The 18,402-nt window shown below is 44.1% G+C and overlaps 1 protein-coding gene across 6 annotated transcripts in view; it reads left to right on the forward strand.

Moving 5' to 3' along the window:
* PDE1C (phosphodiesterase 1C) overlaps positions 1 to 18,402 on the forward strand; it is a 411,283-nt gene that overhangs the window by 312,898 nt on the left and 79,983 nt on the right. For all 6 annotated transcript variants that reach the window (XM_036010434.1, XM_036010436.1, XM_036010435.1 and 3 more), the window contains 3 exons: positions 11,287 to 11,400; positions 13,413 to 13,595; positions 14,542 to 14,608. In XM_036010434.1, coding sequence (XP_035866327.1) covers positions 11,287 to 11,400; positions 13,413 to 13,595; positions 14,542 to 14,608 — 364 coding nt within the window. The remainder of the gene's footprint in view (positions 1 to 11,286; positions 11,401 to 13,412; positions 13,596 to 14,541; positions 14,609 to 18,402) is intronic.

Genomic DNA, 18,402 nt, shown 5'->3' on the forward strand with positions numbered 1-18,402 from the left:
TAAATGCTTTATAAAACAGTGTTTTTGCTCTTTGGGAGTGTAAGTGCTTCAGCTTTATTCCTTTTGTAATCAAACCCATATTGGGTATGCTTGGTTATTCACACTTCCAAAGAAATTTTACAATCAGCCTGTCAGTTTCTACCAAATGGCCTGTGGAGAATTTGTTTGGGATTGCATTGAATTATAGTTAAGTTTAGGAAGAATTCATATTTCTAAAATACTGTGTTTAGATTTATGGACGTGGCTTACCCTCCCATTTATCTGAGTCATTTAGACTTCCATCAACAATATCTTAGTTTTTCTACGAAGAGTGCTTTTGTGTCTTTGGTAAGATTTATTCTTAGATACTTTTCATTTGGATGATATTTTAGAAAGTACCATTTTCTGATTGTTTATTGTTGTTTATCCAGTGACCTTGCCTAATTTGCCTTTTAAGTGTACTAATTTATTTGCAAATTCTTTTAGATATCCTGTCTTTGTATTATTTTATCTCTAGTGACAGTTTTATTTTTTCTTTCCAGTCTTTGCCTATCTTTTAGTTCTACTTTTTTTCTTACTGAACTGGTGAAAATTTCCCATACAATCTTGAAGAGAAGTAGTGGTCGTAAGCATCCTCATTATTAGCTAGTTCAACAGAAAAGCTTTCTGTATTTGTGTTATGTATAATGTTTTCTGTAGCATTTTTGTGTTAAAGACACAATATCAGATTTAGGAAATTTACTTTGACTCCTTCTTTGCTAAGAGACTATGAACAGGTATTTTCTCAAATGCTTTTAAAATATCTGTCATGATCATATGCTTTTTTCTCTTGTATTCATGTTAAAATAGTGAATAACATTTATTCATTGATTAAAAATGTTTAACCAACCTTGCATTCCTGTAATTTTGCTTGGTGCTTACTTTCTATTTATTGCTGGATTTAATTTGTCAAAATTGTGTTTAGGAGTTTTGCACCAATGTTCATAAGAGAGACTGGCCTATAATTCTCTTCTTATAATGTTCCTGTTCAATTTAGGGATCAAGAATATGCCAGCTCCATAAAGTGAGTTGGAAGGTGTTTTGTCTTTTGCCTTTCTCTGGAAGACTGTTATTTCTGCCTCAAATGTTTGGGTGGATTCATTGATAATGTGATTTAGAGCTGTAGGGTTTTTTTTGGGGGGGATATTAAACTATGGATACGGGTTCTTCAATAGATAGAGAAGTATTCATACTTTGTGTTTTTTCTTGTGTCGGTTTTGATAAATTACTTTTTCATGGAATTTTTCTATTTCATCTTAATTTTAAATGTAACCTCAGAAAATTATTTATGATATTCTTTTATTACTCTTTTGAATGTCTGTAGGATCTGTAGTAATATTCTGTTTTTAATTTTTGACTTATTAAGCTTTTCAAAGATGCAGCTTTTGGCTTTGCTGATTATTTCTGTAATAAGTTTGTTTTCTATTAAATTTTGTTTTTATGTTTATTTATTGCTGTCTTTTACTTTCTTTGGATAACATTTTTTTTCTAATTTCTTGAGATAGTTAGTGAAACCACTTATTTTCAGGTTTTCTATTTTTCTAATTTGTTTACTTAAGACTATACATTTTCCTCTAAACACCGCTCTACCTGCATGTGGCATGTTTTGATGTATCATATTTTCGTTAACATTTAAATTTATTTTCTAATTTAATTTTCGACCCATGATTATTAAGAAGTGTATTCTGAAATTTCCACACCTTTGGAATATTCCAGTTGTTTTTTATTATTAATTTCAAGCCGAGTTTCACTGCCATCCAAGAACATGGTCTGTGTGATTTCAATTGTGTGGCGCTCATTGAGACCTTTTGCTGTGACCCAGCAGGTGGCCGGTTGTGATAGCTGCCATGTGTGCACTCGAAGAGCATGTCGTGCTCTGCAGCCGGGCGTCGTGTTCAGTCGAGTCAGCGTTGTTAATGAGACTGTTTAGAATCTTCCATACCTTAGTAATTTTTTTAAGTAGTTAATGACGTATGTGAGAGGTATGTAGAAATACAAATATTAACCTAATTTTTTTCCTTAAGTGAAACATTCATCACAGCTCAGCAATTTATTTAAACCTGGGAATCATAGAAGCACACTTCTCTTTTGCTTATGGCATTAGCAAAAGGTGTGAGTTATATAACTAGGCCCTTCTTGCCAATCGTTTCTGTTGGTGTTCTTGTCTGTGGTTCAGAGGCCGCTAAATCAGGAGACTGCATGCCCAAAACAAGCCCTCTCCCCGAAACCATTGAAGGCAGTGATCTGTACTACCACCAAACTCATGCAACACCCTACCAAATGTACAAGAGGGAATAATTGTACTGCACCACTCGGGGTACCAGACAAGCCTATTTATAACAAAAACATTTAGAATATTCCCCCTCACTAAGTGCCTGCTTTCTTCTACTCTTCTGCTAGATTGATCTTTCTAAAATGCAGATCTTACTATGCTAACCCTTTCACCTCATTTAAAAAATTTCCAGGGGCTCCCCCTTATCTCCAGGAGAAAATTAGATTTCTTTAGCTTGCAGTGCTAAGCCCACCAGCGTCTGGCTGCAGCCTTCTTCTGAAGTTTTATCTCTTCACTAACCCGGAGTCCCAGCCAGCCATGGAATTTTCTGGATGGATCACAGTCTTTAGGCTGCTTTCTCTGTCCAGAGTCCACCTTTTCCCCACCCCATCTTGCTTGCCCGGCTGATGCCTGTGCAGCCTCAAGGCCACCTGTATGTCACCTCCTCTAAAGAGGGCCTTGTTATTTGGAGATGTTGTTCCTCTGTGCTTTCATGGCACCCTCGTCCCACCTCTGCCATCACGCTCGCTGTCCTGCTCGGTGGGTGCACATGAGCTGCCCGTCCTCACCGAGGGAAGACACTGCATTCCCCTCGTTTGTGTTTCTGGAGCCCATCACAGTGCCTGTGGCCAGAACACACCCAGTTTGAATGAGTGTCTCAAGTGCAGTCCTCTTAGTTACAGAAACAAACACATCACCAGAAAAGTACTCGGGTGGCGTCATGGATGGCATTCAAGCATAAGCCTGAAAGTCACGTTAGACATTTCATTCGGGGGAGCGGTTTTAATTTCCTTTCTATGGCATTTAGGTAAGTGGCAGGGGGTGGGAGGGACATGGAGGAGACAGGTGTGTGAAAAGGACACAGGGATGCCTTTGGCTTACAAATCCACAGATGTGAGGAGCAGAAACAGTGATTGTTTTATTCAGATGAGTGTCTAGGACTCGTGGTTCATGGGAACATGTGAGGAAGTGCTGGGACAGACCCAGTCTCCTTTCACATTCTCTCCAACGAAACACAGCCTGTCTGAGACGAGAGCCACCCTTGGCCACGCTGACATCTTAGGAGCTGCTCATCCATTCTCAGAGGGAGTGACCTTGGGCAGCATAGACAGATGCAGGAATGTGAGTTCCATGCCTTTTTATTCCAGTTTATGTGTGCTTGTGCTTTTCTGACGATTTCATCCTAGTAGTGTCTAAAGCTCAACGAATGTGTGTGTTCTCAAGGCTCAGTGTTGTAAGGTGTTCAGAACCTCCCCTGACTTAGGAAGAGTGCCCGACCCATTGTGGGTTTTTTAAGTTATGAAGTTGAGTCGAAAAGTTGCTTCCCAAAAAATAAAGCCCCACAGGTCCTAGAAATTATATTTATGGAGGAAAAAAGAAGACTTTCTCCTACTGCAGCAGCCTTTCAAATTTCAAAATACAGTGTTCAGGCGTTTCCTCGTTCAGTTCTTCTCTTCCAACACTGGCATGCACCCCAACACTGGCGTGGAGTCCCGGGAACTCAGGGGCCAGGGCTTGTTCTGGCCTTGGGGCACAGAGAGCTGAAGTGATGCGACGTTTCACCGGAGCAAAGAAACACTGGGAGAGCAGAGGGGATCAGTGGAGAAACGAAAGACGCGTGGAAAGCAGCAGTGGCTCACCCACGTGAACTTACACACTGGAAAGGCATCCTGCCCGAGCTGGAAAGCACAGCTATTCCTAAAACGGCGCTGCCCTTCCACACTGGGACTGCGATCTGGCAGCCACAGCGACAGAGATAGACAGAGCGCTGGAAACTATGAACGTTCACTCAGAAGAGAAACTTGCTGTTATCCTTCTATATTTTCTTTTCCCTTCCTCCAGTTTTCCCTTCCTTTAGGTGCCCAAACAAAAAGGTCTTTTTAAGTAGTATTAAAAACTAGACACGTGGACCACAGCTTACCATGGGACCTGTCCTTGGGGACTTTGGCCTTTTAGGTAAAATGAATTCCCACAGCAGAATATCCAGATGAACTCTACCAGGGAAACAAGGTCAGACACCAGGGCTGTCCTGCCCTCATTGTCTTCTCCAAGTTTAACAAAAATACCTTATAATATAGGTATGAATGATCTTGGCTATTTTTAGACAAAATTTATTTTGTTTAAATCCTTACCCAAAGATATGTTTATTGATTTTAGAGAGAGAGGAAGGGGAGAGGGGGCAGAGAGAGAGAGAGAGAGAGAGAGAGAGAGAGAGAGAAACATTGATGTGAGAGAGAGACATTAATCAGTTGCCTCCCGTACATGCCCTGACCAGGGATCAAACCCACAACCTAAGTTATGTGTCCTGGCTAGGGATTGAACCCGCAACCTTTTGGGGTATGGGGTGATGCCCCAACCCACTGAGCCACCTGGCAAGGGCTAGACAACATTCTTAAGATGGATTCGGAACTAGAACAACTCGTACTGTGATGGAAAATAGGGAAGGTACCTCCTTATTCCTAGGACATTTAGGAAATTTTTCCATTTTTGAGACTAGTTGGTGACCAGTGGTGAAAGAGCTAATTTAAAACCGTTCTACCTGCAAAGGGGTAATTGCACAGAGAGGTGGGTGGTAGGTAGGGTGAGGTAGGGTAGGGCAGGATGGGATGTTCCGAGAAGGACAAAGGACTGGGGGAAAGGGTGGGCTGAGAGGCCGTTGGAGCAGCACCCCCCTGAATGCTGCCCTAGGGTTTTACGGCACTGGGAGCTGTGGACGTTGGGATGCCCAGGGTTTGTGTGGCAGGTGCATGGAGCGGAAGGCCGGCGGCTGTGTGGGAACAGGGGCAGCTGTAGCTGGTATTTGATGGGTGCAAGTCCAAAAACGGGATGAGTATGTAGGAAGCTGGCTGCCATTTAGTTTTTTTTAAAGTTCTTATAGTCTTTTCTTTCTTTTTATTTTCTTCTTTCTCAATATGTTCACTTTTTATCATGCTATGATTTCAGTTTTCACCTTTGTTTCAAAGATCTGTTTTCCTGAATTTCACCGAACACAACAAGCAGACAGATGCTCTCTAAGATTTATTTGTTTCCTTTAGTGAATTTTCTTTTTGAAGGTGAGTTTTTTTTCTCTGCATTACTGAGTGCTGTAGTCTCTGCTTCCTCACTGCTGAATCTTTTCACAGATTTTTTTTCCCCGCTTAGCTGTCCTTGAATGTAGAGAGAGGTGAACGTTGGCTGGGTGTTGTCCAAGGTTCCCTTCACTGTCGCCAGGGTGTTGGTAGAATCTTCTCCTTATCTCACGAGCTGGAAGGATGGGAGTGGACTTGAACTTCTGGTACCGTGTAGGCATCCAGAGGCACTTTATTTTGTGTCCTTTCTCCTCTGGGTTTGCTGAAGCCCTCGGTGCAGGGCCTGCTTTTGTTTCCAGCTCTCTGTCGGGTCAGACCCACGTGCTGGATGCACGCATGTGGCTGTGCCCGGCGTCTGGTGCTCCAGGCGACCCTGTCTGGGGAAGGAGCCACACCGCTGATTTTCTGCTCGTTGTGGCACCAAGTCTGGGACTTCCCGGGGGAGCTGATTTTCAGTGCTGCGGATCTGATGTACTGAGTGGGATTGGAAGTGTTGCTTTTCCCGGGAGCACCACCCTTGCCCTGGCCTGGGTCCTGGTGGCCAGATCACAAGAGATAGGAGAGTCTTCATGACTCACTATCTCCAGTATTATTATTATTTTTAAAATATATTTTATTCATTATGCTATTACAGTTGTCCCATTTTCCCCCTTCACTCCCTTCCGCCCTGCCCACCCCCTCCCACCCACATTTCCCCCCTTTAGTTCATGTCCATGTGTCATAAGTTCTTTAGCTTCTACATTTCCCACACCATCCCTGCCCTCTCCCTGTCTATTTTCTTTTACCTATTGTCCATGCTACTTATTCTCTATATCTTTTCCCCCTCTCTCCTCCTCCCACTTCCCTGTTACTAACCCTCCATGTGAACTCCATTTCTGTGGTTCTGTTCCTGTTCTCTTTGTTTACTTAGTTTGCTTTTGTTTTAGGTGTGGTTGTTACTGTGAGTTTGATGTCGTTTTTTACTGTTCATATTTTCTATCTTCTTTTTCTTAGATAAGTCCCTTTAACATTTCATATAATAAGGGCTTAGTGATAATGAACCCCTTTAACTTGGCCTTATCTGAGAAGCACTTTATCTGGCCTTCCATTGTAAATGATACCTTTGCTGAATAGAGCAATCTTGGATGTAGGCCTTGCCTTTCATGACTTGGAATACTTCTTTCCAGACCCTTCTTGCCTGTAAGGTCTCTTTTGAGAAATCAGCTGACAGTCTGATGGGAACTCCTTTGTAGGTGACTGTCCCCTTATCTCTTGCTGCTTCTAGAATTCTCTCCTTCATTTTTATCTTGGGTAATGTAATTATGATGTGCCTTGGCATGTTCCTCCTTGGGTCCATCCTCTTTGGGACTCTCTGAGCTTCCTGGACTTCCTGGAAGTCTATTTCCCTTCCCATACTGGGGAAGTTCTCCTTTATTATTTGTTCATATAACTTTTCACTTGTTGTGTTTCCTCTTCCCCTTCTGGTACCCCTATAATTCGGATGTTGGAACATTTAAAGATGTCCTGGAGGTCCCTAAGCCTCTCCTCATTTTTTTGAATTCTTGTTTCTTCATTCTTTTCTGTTTGGTTGTTCCTTTGCTCCTTCTGGTCCCTTCCATTGATTTGAAACCCAGTTTTCTTTCCATTACTTTTGGTTCCCTGTGCATTTTCCTTCATTTCTCTTATTGTAGTCTGCATTTGTTCATCTAATTTATGACCAAAGTCCACCAATTCTGTGAGCATCCTGATCACCAGTGCTTTGAACCGTGCATCTGATAGGTTGGCTATTTCTCGGTCCCTTAAAAAAACGACCCTGGGGCTTTTAACTCTGTTTGAGTCATCTTTTTTATTTTATTATTTTTATTTTTTTCCTTTGGTCTGGTCGCACCTGTTACGTATGAGGGGGCGGAGCCTTAGGTGTTCACCAGGGCGGGGCGCCTCAGCCTCTGGTTGTGACGTTGTACGTGGGGGCGGGGTCTGAGAGGGAACAATGGCGCCTGCTCCGCTCCCTCTAGGACTTCAGTCCCCTTTGCCAGTTCTCACAAGCAAATTGGGCCCCTCTGGTGCTGGCTCCTGGGCAGGTGAGTTTGTGCACTCTCTCGGACTCTGTGGGTTTCTCCAAGGAGCCTCCTGTGAGGCTGGGAGTCTCTCCCGGCCTCAGCTCCCACAGGTGTTTTCAGTCGGTGCCTTCAGGCTTTGTTCCCTGGCGCTGGGTCCCTGGGTTGCGCGGTCTGTGTTGCTGCCTGTTTGCGCTTAGTTTGTCTGTGCCTGAATGTGCGGCTGCAGACAGCCAGCTGCTTTGTGTGCCCCCTGGGTCTGCTTGTTGCCTCCGACACCCAGGGTCTGCCACTGGGTCCGCCAGCTGCCGTCTGCGCCCTGCGCACCTGCGTCTGCCAGCCTTTTTCCTGCCGGGACCCCTCGACTCCTCTCTGAAGGCCTTCGACTCCGCCCCTCCTTACTGGTCTGGATGTATGGTATTCAGACTTCCATTCGGTTCATTTCTCTCTTTTCTGGTTGTTTTTTTTGTTTGTAAATTCTTGTTGTCCTTAGTTTTGGTTGCGCGAGGAGGTACAGTGTGACCACCTATGCCTCCATCTTGACCGGAAGCCTGATATCGCCAATGTTATTAACAAGAGTGAATATTAAGTGATGTTCCATGTAATGGCCTCAGTCATTTTCATTGTACTTTGACTGTAGTTAGTTCTCAAATAGTATTTTTCGGACTGTCACACAGAGTCCAGAGTCAGGATTTGAAGCGGCGCTTTCAGAAATGAATGACACCGGCACTGTGGTGCCCGGCCCCCTCCTCCAAGTGTGTGTGTGTCCCCCAGTACTCCTGGGCATGACGAGGTGCTCGGCACGTGGCAGGTGTGTCAGCCTGGGCTCGTGCCCTGGCCCTGGCAGTGAACTCCACGGGCCTTTGGTTCCCCAGGGCTTCCCCTTGTCTAGACGCTCCACGCGGGTGGTAGGAATCTAGGTTACAGAGCACTTCTGTGAAATACGAGTGAAGTGAGGATTTGAAGGAGGATGCTTTGGCTTCTGCTGTCTCAAATGTGTGACATTTACAACACTAAGTAGTTTTAATGGCTTAACTCCTAATAAAAAAAAGTGACATAGGATGCATTTCTACTAGGAAGAGGAACTTGTCCTAGGAAAAGAAGTCAGTCATTTTCATGCTCACTTGTTTTTATATAATTAGCGTTATACTTCATCTACCACATTTTAAAAACATCTGATAAACTGCTTGTCTAGTTGGTAGAAGCTGGCTTGGGTTAAGTCTGGGTCACGGATCCACAGTCCACTTCATCGGAGACCCATGAATCTGCCTCCTTTCAAGGAGATTCACAGAATATGTCACAAATATCTTAGAGTTCACAGAACATGCCTTAGAGTTTTTGTTTTTAGAAAGCATTTTTAGATGAAATTTTGAATTTGTCCACACCTGAGAATCTCTATGTTGGCTTCACATACACATGGCAACTATACAAAATATAGATATCTTGAATTATACCGTATTATTTTCAAAACTTCCTATTGCTGTGAAATTGCTTTCTGATATCTGGCAGGCTAGAACTCTATGGCCAGTTTGAATTTTTGCTACTTTTGTAAGTAATGCATTTTATGTTCTCAAAGATTTCTAGGGTCCTTTCTTTATTCTTCAAAATCAAAAATCGCAATAGCGTATGTCAGATGCTTTCATTTTCTGTTTCTGTTTTTATTTGACCCATTTTCATCTGTTCATAAAGCTTTTTCTGCAGTCTAGGAAAACAGAGTTAAAATGGACTAAAGTTGCCCCATCACAAGCAGGCAGGACCGTCGGGTTCTTACTTCTATTTGTCTTCTACTTTCCCTCCCCAGTTTGTATGTTTTGTCCTTTTCTCTTAGGTTGTGAGAACTGGGATGGGCCCTATGAGAGATTCATGACAATTCCTGGTAGGAACTTGAAGGCCGAAAGGAAGGGAGAAATACAAAAGTTTCCCTTCACCCCCATGTTGCTTTGCCAGTTGACAGTTCAGACGAGCTGGGGGCAGTTGGCCCCTGGAGGTGAGAGGAAGCATTAGAGGCAGGCTCAGCCAGGAATGTGCTTTGCTGAAGAGCTTCCATTCCTTCTTTGGAGCAGCGTCCGTGCTTTGGCAGGCTGGCTATCTCCCGTGTGGGAGAGAGTGACTCTGAGCCCTTCCGTGCCAGCTCCCTGTCCTGCCCGGCCTCTGAAACTTCAAACACTCCCTAATGCTGCCAAGGAGAGGCCGGCCTCACCTCCAGGGGGCCTGGGCCTCTGCCCACGTGCTTTGCATATTCCCCTGTGCCTGTTAGAGAGTCTCAAGTCAGGCTGGACTCAAATAGAATTTCCTTTGTATGTTACCTGGGAATTTCTTTTGTGTGGCTGACCCTCTTGCCTACTTTGTAAGGTTGATCTAGAGTTTTCCCCTTTTTTTGATTGGTGATCATTTTTATGTGAATCTGTAAGAGAATTTATATCTTGCCAGGAAATCAAACTGTTCCCTCTTACAACTGCAAGTCTGAGGGTATTTTCAAGTCAGGAAGGTGGGACGAGCCTTAGCACATGGAGATTTGATAATAATGTTCAGTGTCCTGCTAGAATGGTTCTCATGTGGTTAGTTATGATTATGGTTACCAAATAACAACAATGGCAATAACGAACACAATTGCCTTTATAAAGAAACATCTCAGAAATGAGGAGATGTGGGTCAAAGAGCACAAACTTCCAGTTATGAGTCAGTTCTGGAGACCTAATGTGCAGCATGGTGGCCGTAGTGAGCAAGCATTGCTTTTGAGTACTCAAAAGTATACGGAGTTGCTAAGAGAGTAAATCTTAAATATTCCCACCACAAAAAACTGTAACGAGGTGAGGTGATGGATGTGTTAACTAACTGTATGGTGGAAATCATTTCCCAATATATACATGTATCAGATCATCTCACTGTGCACCTTGAACTTACACAATGTGATGTGTCAATTATATATCTCAAAGAAGGTGGGGGAAAAAACCAGGCGGGTCACATGATTGATGGGGTCATATCAATATCAGTGTGATTTAACATTTATAGCAACCCAGGAAATAGGGTGGCTGGCTCTCCATTTTGTAACGGACACTCAGAGAAATTCACTAACTTTGCCGGTATTGATTGCCAATATGCTGTGATGCATCCTTCACCTTCCTGCTCTTTCTTTGCTGCTGCTGTCTGTCTGAAGTGTCATTCTACCTCCACGTCTCTGTGGTTTTTAGTGTCCCCAGTGACTGGACTCTGGTCATCTGTTGGCATTTTGTGGCCTGCATACTCTCCGTGGGGAGCATGCTTTATCATTTCCCTTAGACTCTCCGGAACTGCTGACTAGCGTCGGGGGAGGTCTTGTCTCAGTGCCTTGGTGTATCCTCCACCCTCACTTGTTTTTTAAAGTAGGGTGCTTACCTGCTTTTAGGGAATTCTTCCTGTCTGGAGAAATAGCTTGCCTTCCTGAACACCCCTGTAGCCCTGTACGATTATTTTGGTGGTTTCAATCTGCTCGCTGTCTGGGAACACCCTTGGGCCAGAAGGCTGCTGATCTCCCCGGTCATGTAAACAGAGCACCGTCCGCATAGCAGAATCTCAACCTGATGGTGTTGTTGCTGGTCACGCTCGACTGCATCCAATTAGGACAACAGTTAAAATCAGAGAAGCGGCAAAGCCACTGATAATTCAGGGAACTCTGGAAAGATTAGAGGTAGCTAGAAAGTGTTGCTGGTGGTCATTCATTAAATGTGTGCATTTATTTTATAACTTGCTCCTCGAGAAATACCAGTCAGCTCCATCATTAGATTCCTATTTTCCTTTTCAGTATAGTGGAACAAATGAAAACATGTAATGGCTATAGCATGTGTCAGTATAATTGTAGGATTATTCTTTGCTTCCTTTATTCTAATTGAATTATGGCTTTCCCCCCCACCAGGTTGCGGTCGTTGGTCAAACAGTTAGAGAGAGGGGAGGCTTCTGTGGTAGATCTCAAGAAGAATTTGGAATATGCGGCCACAGTGCTCGAGTCTGTGTACATCGATGAAACCAGGTAAGCTGAAGGCGACGACGAGAAGTTAGCACAGTGATGGTGAATCCCCTGTTCCCTGGCTTTTCTGAAATGCCCCAGGGCGTGAATGGGGCAGCATTCCAGTGACTGGCCTACAAATGGGGTAGGTTTGAGCATCACGTGACCTCTACTTCCTCATCTACAAAAAGGAGCTCATGTAATACAACTTACCTCGCATGGCCAATATAGCGATGCAGAGAGACCCAGTAAGAGGGGAAAAGGTAGTTATAAAAAAATCTGGATAGGTTTTTTAAAAATCAAATGTTGGGTTCCATGATGAATGTTGCATGTTGTTAGGCTCCATCTAAATACCGAGGTCCTGCTTTGATTCGCAGCGTGTGCCTGCGGGCGGAGGGCCTGGCGGCGATGGAGCAGCGTTGGTTCTCCTCAGCACCCGGTGTTCCTCCGTCAGCCCCAGTCTGTTATTGATTTTCTTAGCAGACGCGGTGCACTTGAATTATCCAAAAGTATGAAAGCACATCCAGTTACCAAGTGCATTTGAAAATGACAAAATCAATTTTCCTTTGAAAAATGTTGAAATAATGAATATGAAAGTTTTTTTTCCTCTTCCTTTTTGAAATTCAGAGAGGCTCCTTTGTTGGCATTTGCACTGCCTTACACTCATGCCCAGTTCCAGTCGGAAGGCGTTTCCTAGTAATCTAAGAATTGTGTGACTTAGTTTTTGGCTACATGCTTGGTTCCGAATTTAAGGAAATTTGATATCATAGCTTTTTTCCCAAAATATTACACTTTCTCCCCTTCCCCCAACCAATGTGTCTGAAGGAAAAAAATCTTTTCATTGACACCTGCTTTTACTCCTTATTTTTAGTAGGGCTTAATATAAGTATAAAACACAATTTTAAGTTTTATGGTCACTTAGTACTACTTATGTTCTGCTCTAGTGGTCTGACCTGTGCTGAAAAAGTTTGAAAAATCAGCTCAGCACACCTGACAGGTGACGAATCTCTGTGCTCAAATAAAGCACTGTCTGTTCTGGAAATTTTGCTTGAACTTAGACGTTTAAGTTTCTCTGATATTCTATGGAACTAGAGAGAGTATCAGTTTGACATCATTTGGGTTGATGTGATTTGGGTAATATTGTACTTTATGGACTATTATTCTGTTGTCAAAAATTACATTCATGGAGATAATTAGCATATGACATTGTCTAAGGCGAAGGGGGACCATGTGTTGATTTGATACATTTACACACTGCAGTGTGATTACACCGCAGCATTAGCTAACATCCCTGTACATGATAACCATTATACAGGGTCTGGCACAAATAATGCCCCCCATTTTTTATTACAAAATCTTTTATTACAAAATCATAAGCATATAATTCCATAATATAACGATATCACACTCAAGCACACATGTGACATTTTAGGTGAAATGTTCAAATTAAAACTATAAATTATGACACCCATATTACCCTACCCAACCACACTCAAGCAGGCATCACTTCCGCTGGACCCTGTATTTTTTTGGTGAGAACAGTTAAGATCTAATCTCTTAGCAACTTTAACATGTATAATACAATATTGCTGTCTATAACAAAGTCTTTAAGTGTCAATTTAAAACAAAACAAAATAATGGCACATGGTCCATCTATGAAATAAACCTCCCTGTGAATGCACTTTTAAATGGAAGTTTTAGATTCCATTCAAATTCCACAAACCCAGGAATGAAGACTGGGGTGCTCCCGAGTGCACTGGTTCTGAGACCCACAGAACCCAGACGGACTGCATCTGAGTCTCTCCGACTCTGTGGCTTTGTCCCGTCTGGCAGAGATGGCCGTCCTGAGACATACACTGCGGGAACGCCGTGCCTGAGAGACAAGTGGTGAGCTGTCACAAGCCTTCCCAAAAAGGGGCTGCGTTCCTGTGGCCAGTGTAATGTGGTTTCTTTGAGAGAGACGGAGCAGCTGTTGGAACAGAGAGCTCGAGCTTCAGGTCCCATCTCAGTGTCCTGGGTGTGTTTCTTGTGTTCAGGCGACTCCTGGATACGGAGGATGAGCTCAGTGACATCCAGTCGGACGCGGTGCCCTCTGAGGTCCGAGACTGGCTGGCCTCCACCTTCACGCGGCAGATGGGGATGATGCTCAGGAGGAGCGAGGAGAAGCCGCGGTTCAAGACCATCGTGCACGCAGTGCAGGCCGGGATATTTGTGGAGAGGTAAAGGCAACTGTCATCTGATGGCCCAGGACTGGGAGGTTTGCTTTGATGTGGTTTTGGCGTGTTTATAAGCGCTGAGAATTCTGGGTGGAGACAGTCTTGGAGGAGACATGGCAAACACAGAGCTACCTTAATCTCTGTAGTGCAATGGGACAAGCTTTGCCTTTGCTCGGATTCTCTATGTTAACTAGAGAAGATTTACTTGGAGTTCAGTCTCTCCTGTGTGAAGGGCATCATCTAACCCCATCGCCCTTTGACATGTGTGGGTGATGCCTGCCTTGGGAACCGGTCGGGGACAGCTTGTTGGCCCGGGGAGGGCAGCTCATGGAAAGGGTTTGAGTTCCCCATGGAACTTTCCAATTTGCTTTGCCATTTTGTTCTTTGAAGTTGAATTGTCCCCCTCTTCCCTGGAAATAGAGTCCAGAAACCGATCAATTCTTCCTATAATCCTTATTATACAAGTGTGTTTGTCCTTCCTGTACTCCTGCGGTACAGTGGCAAATTCTAGAAACACCCCAGTTCCCCTCGGATGTTTTCCTGCGTGTTTTCGGCAGTTCTGAAGAACAGCGCTCCTGAACGGGTTGCCCATAGGAGTTCTTCATCCTAGTTTAAGTTCTACATTGAGTACTGCCTGTGCTGAACTATAATTCACTCCTGGCAGAACCAGCGACCCATTTTAATAATTTAATTTCTAATCTGAGCCACATAGATTATTTTTTTTTGTTTCCAACAGTTCGTGTGTATGGGATTGTGTTACTTTCTTTTGAATTTCACACTTTGGCCACCGAGTGACTCTGAAAAAGGTTATAAAGGACATTTTAGATTCCTTGGGTTGCCAGACGTCACAACTTCTCATTAGTTGTCAAAACTTGGTGTAAGTCTGTGGGCTGCTAATTCTTCTTTGTAAGGCGTAATGTTGCCTTTTCTCCCTCTCTGACTTTGCCAGAATGTACAGACGGACATCGAACATGGTTGGACTGAGCTACCCACCAGCAGTTATAGAAGCATTAAAGGTAACACCCGTGAAAAAGTCTCCCAGTGTACACGGGACTCTGTAGAAAGTACAGTTACATTTGTCATTAAAAATAAGAGGCTTGCACTTATAGTTCATTCGGAGATGTCCCGGTCTTTCCTGATTGCTTACTTTTATTATCTTTTACTTACCTGTTTTAGCTGTATCACTATCTTTCCAACTTTCATCTTGCTAATTTTTTATGAAATCAAACTCTGTGGGTTTCATTTCTCTCTACTTCCTTGGAGTCATTTAGTGATGAGGTTTTATGAGGCTCAGTCTGACTTAAGCCGAAGAAGATCAAATCTGATCTGGTTATAAATATTCAACGTCAGGAGGATCTCTGGTGATCATAATTGTACCACTATGTGATCACCTACTCCAAGTCCATTTTATAAATGGGGACTCAGTGAGATTAAAAAAAAAGACACAGTTAATGAGGGATGGGACTATGGTTTGCTATCAGACTGTCAAGTACACAGTAAGCTTTCAGTGCCATTTTATGGCATGAATGTCTGCCCCGGAGCCCTTATCCTCTCCACATACCCTGCTGTTCTCCCAAGACTCTCACTGAGCCCAGAAGTTCCACTGGAAGTTGCATAGACAGTTGTGTTTAAAATATAAACCCTGCAGAATTCTCCCCATCAGGCAACTTCTTGGAATTGTACAGAATATTTCTAAGAGTCCCAGAGCAGATAGATTCCTCTAGGTGTGTGTTGATTTACATCCCCTGGTCAGAGGGCACCCCAGCCGTGCTGAAGCTGAGTTGGCCCCTGGATTTGCGGGTGGGGCTGTGCTGAGGCCCGGGCTCACCGGGCCGGTTGATGTTGTGTAGTGTGTGGTGTGTAGTGTGTAGTGTGTAGCCGTGGAGCTGCGTCTGCCGGCTCAGGGACGTCCCAGCACCCTGACTGTGGTTAAAGCCATCCTTGCCCTCCTCTGAAACCTGATGGTAGTTTCAGAACATAATTTAAATTACTCATTCATGGAATTGGGGGTGGGAGTGCTTCTTGGTCCATTTTATGTCAAGAAAAAGTCTTTTAGGGCTATTTCGATTACATATTTCATAGTTCCTGTCTCCTGTCTCAGAGACAGTCACTAGCTGAATTTGTGAGACCCTATATATTGAGATTCTCAGTTCTCCATTTTCTATTTTTTTTTAATTTCATTGAATTTACTAGGGTGACATTGGTTAATAAAATACAGAGGCTTCACGTGTACAGTTCTGTAATACATCGGCTGTACATCGTTCCCCACGTGTGTTCACTACCCAGAGCCCAGTCTCCTTCCACCACCATATATATGACCCCTTTACCCTTTTTTAATCTCCTCCCCTTTCCCTCTGGTAACCACCATACTATTGTCTTTGTCTTTGAGTTTGTTTTTTTTTTCTTCTTTGTTCATTTGTTGCTTTTAGTTTCATATGCCACATGTGAGTGAAATCATATGGTTCTTGCCTTTTCCCACCTGACTCATTTCACTTAGCATGATGTTCTTCAGCTCCATCCCTGTGGTCACAAATGGCGGCATTTCATCTTTTCTTAAGGCTGAGTAGTGTCCATTGTACGCATGCGCCACACCTTCTTTATCCAGTCGTCTGTGGAAGGACACTTGGGTTGTTTCCGTGTGCTAGCCACGGTGAACACAGGGGTACACATATCTTTACGAGTAAATGTTTTCAAATTTAGGGGGTAGACACCCAGAAGAACGATTGTTGGGCCACATGGTAACTGTATTCTTTCTTAAGGAACCTCATCCTGTTTTCCCTAGTGTCTGCCCTGATGTACGTTCCCACCAGCAGTGTATGAGGGTTCCTTTTCCTCCATAGTCTCTCCAGCACTTGCTGGTACTCGCCTCGTTGACAACAGCCATTCGAACAGGTGAAACGCTCCTCGACCTTGTAGCTGAGATCAAGTGTAGTGTCTGTCCTTACCAACTTAATGCCTCTTCTTACCTCAGCTGCAGAATAGGAAGGATACTCAAGAAGGATACAGCAAGAAGACACGTGTTTTTTCTCACTCCTCTCCAGCCCCCACTTTAATGCCCGATGTATCAGTGATTTGCAGTGGCATTTCCCACTTAATTCGTGAAAACGCTTCACCTAAGGTCCGATGTGCCCTCACACCCACCAGGAAGTTGCACTGGTTTTCATAACTGAACCTGAAACATTCCACTGAACACTTAGGCACATTAAAAGCATCTTTTATTTTTAATGCCTGCCTTTATTGTGACCATAACTACAGGTGACTATACAGGTGCTAAGAAATTTATGAAAATGTTTTCCAAGTGGGAGCTTCCTTGCGATGCAGAACAATGGGAGGGAAGGGAAAGGGCGTGAATGAGTTGGTACTTTACGCTCAGGGAAAAGTGATGCCCAAATGCACACCTGTCTGTCGAGGGGAAGGGGGCCTCGGTGGTCCCGGCGAGGAGTGAGCACTCACTGTCTGGACCGCTGCCGCTCTGCACAAGGCCCGCTCATGCGTGCGTGAGGATAACACTGCCTTTTCCCTCGGCCCGTCCCCTGTTCACTGGGGAGTTCGGGGCCTTTTTACAGCATCATCTTTCCCACTCCCTTACACTCCAGTTTTGTTTACAGGGGATTGGAGGTGAGTTGGAGAGGTCACACTGATAGATACTTTCTTCTTCTTCTTTTTTTTTTTTTAATGTAGTGCTGTTAGAGAAAGGTTGTTTTCACTTCACGGCCAGCACTTTATATGGGATTACTATTGTTTTCTTCTATTGCAGAACATTTCTCCAAAGCCTGGGAGAATACAATTCCCCAAAGCCTGGGAGAATACAATTCAATCAAATACCCATCAGGCTACTACTATCACGTTAACCTTTGTGATTAATGTAACAACCTGGCTTTAAACACCATTTAAGTCAGGGAATAATTAGCCACTGCCAATCTCTAGATTGGAAATATGTGACATTTTTGTTCTTTTTATTTTTTTTTGCTTTCAATAGATAACCGCTTCTAATTTGGGGTGCTTTATCTCTGGCCTTCTGAGGTGGGGCTGACGGGAATGTCAAAATGTTCTGTTCCCTAGAAGGGCGTCTGTTTGTGTGACTTGGAACACCTGGATAGACTCCAGGTCTGGAGTGTGAGGAGATGAGGAGGCGCGGGCTGCTCTTACGTCATGCCAATGGGAAGTTGTTCAGTTTCTCCGCGGGGACGGTCCTCGGGCTGGCTCTGGTCAGGGAGGAAGGCTGGTTTAAACCAGTAAAACTAGGCGCTTGTTAAGAATGCAGGTTCCAGCCCCCCCACCAGGACTCTGCGGAGTCTGTCACCCACAGATCAGCAGTTTTCCTGAGCGCCCCAGGGGGTCTGAAGAACGCTCAGATTTGAGAGTCACGGCCGAAGCCGTCTGAACGTGACAGTCTGGAGGGAACATCCATCTTGCTCTCTGTGTACTCATCCTCCTACTTCTCTAACGCCTAAGATTCCAACCAAATCTTGACTTCTTACTATGATCACCTCTCTATTTCTGGTAACAGCCTTTCTCTTGTTGATTCATTCTGGAGAACGGGATTACAAACTGTCAGGCTTGACCAAGCGTGGTCCCACCTACCGGGTTGTCAGAAGGCTTTTCTTAGCTGTAGCGGTCAGAGAGAGGGTGTCGTGACAACGCTGATTACCGCAGCCAGGGCGAAGAAGCTTCAGGTGTTGGGTTCATCCAACATGGCCCCGCTGTCGATGGCCTGGGCCCCATGGAGGTTTTTAGGGCCTGGGGCCTGGGTCACAGCAGGTAGTCACGGAGTTTACGACGTCATTAGCTGGCAGTGATGTCACTAATG

Source organism: Phyllostomus discolor, chromosome 10 (assembly GCF_004126475.2).
Source record: "Phyllostomus discolor isolate MPI-MPIP mPhyDis1 chromosome 10, mPhyDis1.pri.v3, whole genome shotgun sequence".
Classification (NCBI taxonomy): Eukaryota; Metazoa; Chordata; class Mammalia; order Chiroptera; family Phyllostomidae; genus Phyllostomus; species Phyllostomus discolor.